The following is an 11,119-nucleotide window of genomic DNA, read 5'->3' as shown; positions in this document are numbered from 1 at the left end:
AGAACCTGGTTCTACAACTACTGAACAGAACCCTGCAGGATTTTCTGTTGTTGATCTCAGATAATCCGGCTAAAAAAATGGATCTAGAGTGAAATCTTAATCCATTAGGGTTAAAAATATTCCAGAATAAAGAGAAGTCAGAATATCTACATAAACACCTTTTTTTTATGGATTTCTTCAAGAGGGAAGCTGGTGTGGAACAGAATGATGAAACTTGAATTGGTTGGGCTTTAGGAATCTGTGCAGCAGCTGTTCTGTTCCATAGCAGGATTAAATAATCTGCATTTAGGAAGAAGGTCCACAGTAACTCTCACTGTCAGAGAAACCTAAACGATCCAGAACGAAGGACCCGGCGTGGAGGAGGAGGATCTGTGACACGGACGCAACAGCAGCAGCTCCTGTGAGCTCAGAGGCGGAGCAGCGAGTAAAAACCAGGTCACACACTCAGAGCCTCGTGAGCAGAGAACCACAACTGATTCTGTCTTATCTGGTGCTATAAAAAACCAGCAGGCAGAACCAATACTGGAACTGGACCGAGCACGCAGCCATAAACCAGTCTGGAACCAGTTAGCCTTTAGCACCTATTACATTTACTCAGTAACACTTCAGGAACTTTAAAAATATATATACTTTTAAGATGTTTTTTCATTAAATTGCACCTTTTGGGTTAGTCAAAGTACAAAGTAGAGCTATTCTCCCTAGAATAAAACCTCTATCTAGAACCAAGCGGATTTGAACCAAAATGCACCAAAAGAAGAAAATGGTTTAGTTAAGGAGGAACTTCTTCTCTATAGCCAAGCTTCATCATTTTATGTTATTTTCAATCTGCCAGTTCTCTTATTTACATTATACCGTATATCAACACTGGAGGTAAATGGGTTAGAATAACTTTAGAAGATCCAAAACCAGTCTATATATTTTTATCATCTTTATTAAAATCACATTTAATGTATTTTAATTTTTCAGTGGCCTATATAAATATCTTGCTTTTCTATAAATATGTTATATTTAATATTGGAATCATCTATTAAGTAAATATTACATCTACTTATTTCAGTGTAGATTTCACAATACTTTCACATTTCTGTATTTCATGTACATTTTGCCCTCCATATTTCTCAGACATCACAATGATTGTGAAAATCATCTATATTTACATTAACTCCAAATTCTAGTTTAAAAAGATTCATGTTTAGTGTTGTATTCAGTGGCGATCTGGATGCTTCTCTGGTTGCACATGTGGAAATGGGCTGATTGGAGTTTCTGGTGCCGATCAGATAGCAACGGCTAATCTATGGGGATCATTTTGTTCCATTATTGTTGCAAGCTGAAAACAGTTTTTGTACAATGCAATTTGAGAAAAACAGCATTCAGAAATGAAACTGAAAACAGAAAATGAAAAAAATTTCACATAAAAAAAACTAATTTTATATTTTCAAATTTCATGTTTTTATTTATTTTTTTTCATAATGAACTTTAAGAATCAGATTCCTTTCAAATTGTGCTTTACAGATCGCCATCTCTTCACCTTTGGTAGGATAAATGGCTTTGCGGCATGGACACATTTCCATTGGTCTGTGGACGCAAGCAACATTGTATATATATATATACAGTGAGAAAAATAAGTATTTGATCACCCTGCAATTTTGCAACTTCTCCCACTTGGAAATCAGGGAGGGGTCATCGTAGTTGCATATCCACTGTGAGACACAAAGTCTAAAAAAAAAAACCATCCAGAAATCACATGCATGATTTTTTTCTCTATTTATTTGTATGACACGGCTGCAAATATGTATTTGAACACCTGAGAAATCAATGTCAATATTTGGTACAGTGGCATTTGTTTGCAATTACGGAGGTCAAACGTTTCCTGTAGTTTTTCACCAGGTTTTCCGACACTACAGGAAGGATTTTGGCCCACCCCTCCACACAGATCTTCTCTACGTCAGTCAGGTTTCTGGGCTGTCACTGAGAAATACTGAGTTAGAGCTCCCTCCAAAGATTCTCTATTGGGTTTAGGTCTGGAGACTGGCTAGGCCAGTCCAGAACCTTGATATGCTTCTTCCAGAGCCACCTCGGTTATCCTGGCTGTGTGTTTTGGATCATTGTGATGCTGGAAGACTCAGCCTCAACCCACCTTCAATGCTCTAACAGAGGGAAGGAGGTTCTCCCCCAAAATCTCGCAATTCATGGCCCTGGTCGCCCTGTCCCGTGTGCAAAAAAAACACCTCCAAAGCATGATGCTACCACCCCCATGCTTTACAGTAGGGATGGTGTTCTTGGGATGATACTCAACATTGTTCTTCCTTCAAACACGGTTAGTGGAATTATAACCAAAAAGTTTGGTCTCATCTGACCTCATGACTTTCTCCCATGACTCCTCTGGATCATTCTAATGGTCATTAGCAAACTTAAGACGGGCCTTGAATGTGCTGGTTTAAGCAGGGGGACCTTCCATATCCTCCATACCATGCATCAAACCATAAGGACTTAGCGTATTACCACAGTGGAACAAAAGATTTTCGGAAAATAAAATATAAATAAATGAAATAAATAAATAAAATCTGACAAAAACAACAAAGTTACTCTGAGAACCGTATATTTATGAACAATTTTTAGTTCAAAGTTTAATTTCTGAATTTCTTTTTTTTTTCTTTCCATTCACAAAACCTGTTTCCTTGCATTCAAATACACTACTCAAAAAAATAAAGGAACACTTTGTAATCAGAGTATAGCATCAAGTTAATTAAACTTCTGGGATATTGATTTGGTCAGGTAAGTACTAGTGGGGGTTGTTAATCAGTTTCAGCTGCTTTGGTGTTAATGAAATTACCAACAGGTGAACTAGAGGTTCAACAACGAGACGACCATCAAAACAGGAATGGTGGAGGTACAGGTGGAGGCCACATTTTTCCCTGTCCTCATCTTTTCTGACTCTTTTTCACCAGTTTTGCATTTGGCTACTGTCACTACTGTTAGCATGAGGCGCTTCCAGGACCCTACAGAGGTTGCACAGGCAGTCCAACTCCTCCAGGATGGCACATCAATACGTGCCATTGCCAGAAGGTTTGCTGTGTCTCCCAGCACAATCTCAAGAGCATGGAGGAGATTCCAGGAGACAGGCAGTTACTCCAGGAGAGCTGGACAGGGCTGTAGAAGGTCTACAACCCATCAGCAGGACCGCTATCTGCTCCTTTGTGCAAAGAGGAGCAGGAGGAGCACTGCCAGAGGCCTACAAAATGACCTCCAGCAGGCCTCTGGTGTGAATCACTCTGACCAAACAGTCAGAAACAGACTTCACCAGGGTGGCCTGAGAACCTGACGTCCTCTAGTGGGCCCTGTTCACACTGCCCGGCACCGTGGAGCTCGATTGGCATTTGCCACAGAACACTGGAATTGGCAAGTCTGCCACTGGCGCCCTGTGCTTTTCACAGATGAGAGCAGGTTCACCCTGAGCACATGTGACAGACGTGAAAGGGTCTGGAGAAGCCGTGGAGAACAATATGCTGCCTGTAACATCGTTCAGCATGACTGGTTTGGTGGTGGGTCAGTGATGGTCTGGGGAGGCATATCCATGGAGGGACGCACAGACCTATAAAGGCTAGACAACGGCACCCTGATAGCAGCATTAGGTATCATGAAGGTATCCTTGCACCCATTGTCAGACCCTATGCTGGTGCAGTGGGTCCTGGGTTCCTCCTGGTGCACAACAACGCCCGGCCTCATGTGGCAAGAGTATGCAGGCAGTTCCTGGAGGATGAAGGAATTGATACCATTGATTGGCCCCCACGCTCGCCTGACCTAAATCCAATAGAACACCTCTGGGACATTATGTTTCCATCCATCCCACGCCGCCAGGTTGCACCTCAGATTGTCCAGGAGCTCAGTGATGCCCTGGTCCAGATCTGGGAGGAGATACCCCAGGACGCCATCCGTCGTCTCATTAGGAGCATGCCCCGACGTTGTCAGGCATGCATTCACTCACGTGGGGGCCACAAATTACTGAATACCATTTTGAGTTGCTGCAATGAAATTTCAGCTAAATGGACTAGCCTGCTGCATCATTTTTTCACTGTAATTTTTGGGGTGTCTTTGAATTCAGCCCTCTGTAGGTTGATAATTTACATTTCCATCAAATGATGTGGCATCCTTTTTTTCTTACCCCTTCCCCCGTTGCTTTTCGTTGGAATTAACCGGCTTTTTTTCCCATTGAGATCTGATGTGTTTTCAAAGGGATCCTTTAATTTTTTTTGAGCAGTGTATAATTTATCTTAATTTACTTCATAAGACTAAAGTTTAGAACGATTTTTGGGTACTCTAGAAAAAAACACAGTTGGGTGTAGGAACCTAAACCCAGATGTAAATTTAATTACAGACATTAGAAAGCAGAGCTGCAGCAATCAGCAATGAAGCTTGATCCATTGAAGGCATCAACTCCTTACTTTTGCTTCTATAGAAAGTACTCCAGAATCAGTGAGTTTCTTTCTTCATGTTCTCCACCTTCTCCATCCCCAAGTGACCATTCACACAGACTGGTTCTGCTGGGCAGTTTTCACTGCATCTATGGTTTTTTGAGGGACACACCTTCCTACTGGGCGATGACTCATATGAGTCATTCTCAGGTTATGTCAGCATTTGTGGTTTTAAGGTGAGCAGGTCTGTCAGTGATGGGGAGGAGCTGCTCAGGTCTTCTGGACCAAGAAAGCAGAGATCAACAGATTGATTGAACCAAAGACATTTATTCAGAGAAAAACAACAAACTTCTGTTTAAATCGCTTCATTAAACATTTTGGTAAATAATCTCAGTCATCATTCAGTGTTCTGCCGGACATCAAGCGAGGCCTCCAGAGCTCGGACCACACTTAGCGCTGAGTCCACACAGCCGTCGAAGTTGGAGTGGGTGAAGGCGTCGCCGCCGCAGATGAGCGGCGGCTGCTGCTGGATGGTCATGTGACCCGGACAGTTTGGGACTGAGGTCTGCACCTGCACAAGGGACAGACGGATGAGTAAGAAGCCGTCTCACCAGGATGAGACGAGCTCACGGGGAAGAGCCGACTCACCTGGGAGTACCTCCACTTCTGGAACTTAATGCTGATTGGCTGAGGTAGTTCAGGGAGGAGCCTGTGGAGCTCCTGCAAGATGATTGGCTGGATGACATCCTTGTCATTCTCCAGGTGCTTCAGGCCAAACGGGACGCTGGTGTGGACGACGAGGGATGGACCCAGACCTGGAGTATCTGGGAGGACATACGGATGATAAGGCCTTCCTGTCTGTGTGGCTGACATGCTGGATGAAGCTGCACTTCACACATTTCACACTTTAAAGTAAAAAACCTTGTTTATAATAAAAACATGGTCTAAACCTTGACTAATCTGAGGCAGAAAGTTGTAAATGCAAGCTTTAATCAGAGACCAGATGGAGGCTGGTCAACCTGACCTGTGTTGCGCTTCTTGTTGTCCACGGCGATGTAGCGGATGCAGCTGCTGTCGGTGACGTACCGCGCTCCCCACGGAAAGCTGAAGACAACATCAGGAGAGAAGAAGAGTCCGACGGCGAAGCGGGAAGAGTACCTGACCGCCTCCAACTGCTCTCTCTGCTGGACGGACAGAACTGGAAACAGATACAGACAGGCTGTAACAACACTGGCATCATGGGAAATGTAGTCCCTAGAGGCTTGGCTTGCTTAAACTCCATTTCCCAAACATATCCATTCTGTCTTGTACTGAAGCTGATCTCTAAGCTCATCCTTTAACCTGTTTATCACCATGACTATCAGCGCCGCCATATTCTGAAACCGTATCTGCATCCTGAAGATCTACACTGCAGAGGAACACCGTCATCAGACCCTGAAGGTCTGGATCATAAACTTTATTGTCTCTCCATTTCTGTGCAGGTGTGACATGTAGACATTACTAATCAATCCTGATCAGACTTCTCTTTGCGCCATCTCTGTTGTAATCCTGACCCTACCAGCACTTCTGCTTTAATCCCCAGATCACCGCCACTGGACCACAGGTTTACCAGATGCATTTCTTCAAATCACTGGATTTGGGTTAATTCTGAGCTGAATGACGGCTCATCTAGGTCCAGGACTGACCTGCTGCAGATTTCAGGGATGCATTCAGAATTCAAAGTAAACTATTTCTGCCCCTCTGATAAACCTTTCCGTAAATTTATAGGTAAAAAAAAAACACTAAAAGATGCTATTCTATTAAGCATCAAACTGTAAAGATGTTTGAAAAACGGGTTTAAAGACCAGCAGCAGCAAAGTTTGGTCACAATCAGATCAGAAACTAACCCTACAATCTGGTACTTAAATCTGTTGGAGGAAAAGTAAAAAAAGTCCCATGACTGAGAAAACTACAGGATCCAATGAAATCATTAAAGGGCAGCAGAGTAAAGGTCAAAGGTCAAAGGCTACAACTTCTCCATCAAAACAGTTAATTTTTAATCATAATACATCCATAGAACGTCTAAAATAATGCTGAATAAAAGTAAAAATTTTAGGCAGAAAAAAAACTGTGTATAAATGTTTTATCATTTTCACGGGTCAAAAGTCTATATAAACGTTTAGTTATAGTTAAGATGCAAACGTCAAGTGGAAAAGATTCTGCACCATGTGGAAGCTGCTGGTGAAGATTCTCAATCATCCAGGTCATAGTCATTCTAAAAAAAGTAAAAAAAAAACAATCCACTGGACTTGGTTCCAAGTTTGAAGACGTTTGGCTTCCCATCCCGGAAGCTTTTACTATTCAAAATGTCAGAAATAGTGCTGAGTTCGAGGCTTTATAGAGTAGACCTTTTCTCAGCTTAGAAAACGTGCAAATGTTTGAGACGGGCGTGAAGGAAGCCATCTATGTCAAGAAAGAAAAACCAACCTAAAACAGAGGGGGTGGACTCAGATGTCTGCTCTCAAAAACCTACAATTCAGCGACTGAGTTGATTCCTTCCCTCCATCATCGCAACCCCCCACCCCATACAGCCATACAGGAGAACAAAAGACCTCGTCTGTTAAGCTAGGCCAACAATCCCCTTTAATGACCCCCTTTCAGAGGCATAGACAGGTATCGGGAATTGCACGCTTACAAAAGAAGCCAAACAACCCCCATTCCAAAGGGGCGGACTCATTTGCTTCCTGGATGGGAAGCGAAACGTCTTCAAGATCAGAAACAAAGTCCAGTGGATTTTTTAAACTTTTTTGGGACCAAGAGGAATCTTATGTCGAAGTAAGGGGAGGCGGAGCTCATTACTAGCTCCTAATAGCTCTGTGATGGCTGGGAGGATTAAACCTGTAGCTGTCCCCTTTAATGCTAACAGCAGGAAAAATAATGCAGGTAAATGTTTATATCATTAAATTTATTTAATTCTAACACGGCTTCATACCCTTTTTTTTTATAATCTGAAGCAGCTTTCTACTCATGAAGTTTGAACGACCGTTTTAAAAGACTGAGCTTTTTTGTGTCCCTTCCTGTGTTCCTGCTGGAAGCTTGCAGATAGAAAAGGCCTCCATGACATTAAGCAAACCTGTGAAAATCCCCCCATAACCAGTAAAGGAAACAAAGCACTTCAGCATCACTTCATCAATTTAAAGGTTGTTTATTTTTACACAACCAACGTTTTTATCTAATTAAAACATTACGATTTTTAAAAGGATGAAGGATTTATAACACACAATTTAGTAAATATTAATATCTTAGGTTCCTTATCCCACATTCCTTTAAAAAGAAATCCCACCTTTCAAAGGCTGTGCTCGCGATCATCCACTGCAGCTAATAATAACCGGGGTGTGTTTGTGTGTTTAAGAGGTTGGCATGTGGGAGGGGCGGGATGAGGAAATGGGCGCTGTACCTGACCAGCCAATCACAGGAGCTGAAGGTGACATCATCGGATGAAGGGGAAACACACATTATAGCTGTGCCACTTCAGCAGACTGAAGTGGCACAGCTAGAAGTGACATGCTGTGAGTGTAGAAGGGGTTTATATTGTGTGTGATCGTTTATGCAGGTTTGTTAGGATTAGACCTACAAAATTTGAGAAAAAAAGCAAAGTTACTCTAAAAATGATTAAGAAGTCCTTTCATTCTGTTTTACTTCTAGTTTGCATTTTTTAAAATTCCTTTTACCAAATGTGTTCAACAATAATGAAACAAAATTCCCTCCGTATACATATGGAGTTATTTATATGAATGGAAGTCCTGATAAGGCTTTAAAAACCCAAATGTTTGCATGTGTGAGAGATTAGTTTCTGTTGAGTTTCCTTTTTCTTCTTCATGTGTTTGTGAGACTCTTACGGTCTCCCAGGTCTCCCTGCAGCTGCAGGATCTGAGGCACCGGCATGGTTAGAACAACAGCATCAAACTTCTCACTGCCTCCTTTCCTTTCCACCTCCCATGATGCTCCACGGCGGTACAGGCCAGTCACATGATACTCCAGGAACACATCGGCTCCTGTGGAAACAAATACAGTATCAGCTTTTTACTGGTAACACATGATGTCCAATGAAGTTCAGTTTTATCAGTTTAACCTTAACATGCTTTAGTTCTGCATTTGCAGTGAAAGCACTGATTTTAACCTGGTTCTGATCCAGACATCAGAACACTGAGCACCAGGATTCAGTTCATACAGGGGATCAAGAAAACACCAGCAGCACATACTGCCCTCTTGTGGTCAGAAGAAAGAAAAAGGCCTCAGTATAAAAGGAGAGACCAGCATACAAGAATCTAGTCCATAAACCTGAATTTGACTAAAGATTTTTTATATATTTATGTAAATTACTTTTTCGAAACAGTTAATCAATTAATTCTCCTAGGGTGATGCTTTTCAGCCATTTTTTTCTAAAACCTGGTGAAGCATTTATGACTAGAAAATAATGATGCATTAGCAAACATATGTAAAAAAAACACACAAAACATGGCAACGTGTCATCTTTTGATAAATGAGATGCAGAACCAAAGAGCTAATTGCGGCTCTGCAGAACCCAATCTCCTCCTCTGCAAAGGTCTAACAGACCACCACTTTCAAAGCTCTCAACTTTTCATTTCTATTTCAAAACGTTATCTTGTGCAGTTGAAACAAGTTTTTATTGTTTCACAGGTATTGTTCTTTTCATTAAAGCAAAATGTGATTGAAAAATTCAAGGTTTAATGGAAATTTATATTATAACACATGACTCATTATGAAGGATATCAGTAGAATCGACATGTCAGAATTTCTGAAGATCAGTTATCGGCCATAAAACTAAAATTGGTGCTGAACTAAAACCGTGATCCTATCTTAATGCAACTGAAGCTAACAATGCAACACTTTCATTTTCTATTAATTATTCAAATAAAACTGTAAAGGTAAAGAAATAGATCCAAGAGCAAAATTAGAGACAGTTTCTGTGACTATAAGAAATGTATTTAGTACTAGGTGTTCAGTACAGGGGCCATAACAGGACCAGTTCTTCAGGGGCCCCCCGTCTAGAATGGTCCATGTGCATGAAACATCTAAATTGAAGGTTTACCCTCCCCCTTTTGCAGAAGGGTTCTGTTGGATGGTTCAGAGTAGTAAATATCTTATATTTAACTAAAGTTTAATATAACAGATCAATTATCAGCTTAGATGTTTGCAGCTGATGAAACTGTAACACTGAGCAGTTCTCTCTCTAAACCTTAATATAGAAAAATCCGGATGAACAATCTATTATGAGAAAAAACATTAAAAATTAAGAGTTAAGAAACCTACAAAATAACTTTGAACATATTATGAACCTGAATTATTGGAGCTCAAGGAGAGAAATGACCTTAAAAATACTTGTTGTGAAGAAAATCAACATTAAAGGATGATTTTATTCATTTGCTAAAGGAAGTTTAAGATGCAAATGTCAAGGTGTTTCCTAGTGAACCATTTGCAGAAGTTTTTTGCAGGGATTAGATTAACAGCAGACTTCTAAATGTCCTTTTTATCCATTCACTCAAGATACAACTAACAAGAATATCTGCTATAAAATCTGTGAACCTCGTTGACAACTTCAACACAACTTTAATAAGAAGAAAGATACGTCAAAACTAATAAGTCCAACATGTCACCTTCTGTGGGTCACAGAATTGCAGTTTAATCTGTGAACAAATAACAACAAGGTAGTAAACATATAAGTCCTGCATGACCAAAGGAGGCCACAGAGAAACCAGCCATAATAATGAAGTTTATAAACAAACAAAAAAAAAGTCAAGGAAAATATTAAAGTTTCATAAAAAAAAAAAAAAAAAGTGGAGGTTCCGGTCATCAAAGGCATAAAGGAGCAGGAAAAGCACCAAAGTTGAACCAACATGTTTTGGACTTGATCATCATCTACTTTCAAAGTAGCTGGAGGTTCTCCATCTGATCTGATCATGTTTAGAAGCTTCATTTTCACAGAATCTAAGAGACATTATAAGACAATACATGTAACTGTGTAGATGAGCTGCTAAAAACTAAAAGAGCAATAGAAAAGAAATCTTTCTTCTCTGAAATCATCAGCAAACAGTTTAATGCTCATTTGCCTTGCAGCTTTTCCACTCTATCAGGGTCTGTAATGTATTAACTGATGTCTTACCCAGAAAATCAAATGATCAGAGGGGAAAGTAAGACGTCTCAGTTAGAAACTAATTTGGACAAAATGTCCCAAATCTACCAAATAACCTCCAAAAGCTTTGAGTAAGGTTTTACATCAGCCAGACTCCTTTCGGTTTTTATCAATTTTAATCCAAATGAGCATCTTTTAAAAGAAATTAGCAATACATTAGAAATTTATTTTAAAATTAATCAAAATCCTTCTGCTTTGTCAGCAGGGATCAAAGTTAAATTCCCTATAAAAAAAATCCTCTGCAGCAACAAGCAAAAGAAGCAACTTTCCTTCTTTTAAACTGAGAGGTGCTGTTTGATGTGACATGAAGCCAGTGTTTACTTCCTGGTTCCTCAGCCAATCATCTGAGACTTTGCAGAGTTGCCAAAACAGAGCACAGCACTGGGAAAAAAGAGCAAACATGGAGAGAGGGATCTGGCTGAAGACCTGCACTGTCCAGATCCAGAGCTGCACTGTCGGGACCCAGACCTGCACTGTCAGGACCCAGACCTGCACTGTCAGGACCCAGACCTGC

The 11,119-nt window shown here is 40.8% G+C and overlaps 1 protein-coding gene across 1 annotated transcript in view; it reads right to left on the bottom strand.

Annotated features, from left to right (window-relative positions):
• Positions 1-4,728: 4,728 nt before the first annotated feature.
• rnls (renalase, FAD-dependent amine oxidase) overlaps positions 4,729-11,119 on the bottom strand; it is an 11,056-nt gene continuing 4,665 nt past the window's right edge. The window contains exons 4-7 of the mRNA XM_015401237.1: positions 8,291-8,446; positions 5,437-5,610; positions 5,061-5,236; positions 4,729-4,983 (exon numbers count right to left, since the gene is read on the bottom strand). Of these exons, the coding sequence (XP_015256723.1) occupies positions 4,810-4,983; positions 5,061-5,236; positions 5,437-5,610; positions 8,291-8,446 (680 nt within the window). The 3' untranslated portion in view covers positions 4,729-4,809. The remainder of the gene's footprint in view (positions 4,984-5,060; positions 5,237-5,436; positions 5,611-8,290; positions 8,447-11,119) is intronic.

The sequence above is a fragment of the Cyprinodon variegatus genome, unplaced genomic scaffold, assembly GCF_000732505.1.
Source record: "Cyprinodon variegatus isolate N-32 unplaced genomic scaffold, C_variegatus-1.0 Scaffold1197, whole genome shotgun sequence".
Taxonomy (NCBI): Eukaryota; Metazoa; Chordata; class Actinopteri; order Cyprinodontiformes; family Cyprinodontidae; genus Cyprinodon; species Cyprinodon variegatus.
This window is presented reverse-complemented; position numbering and strand designations above follow the sequence as displayed.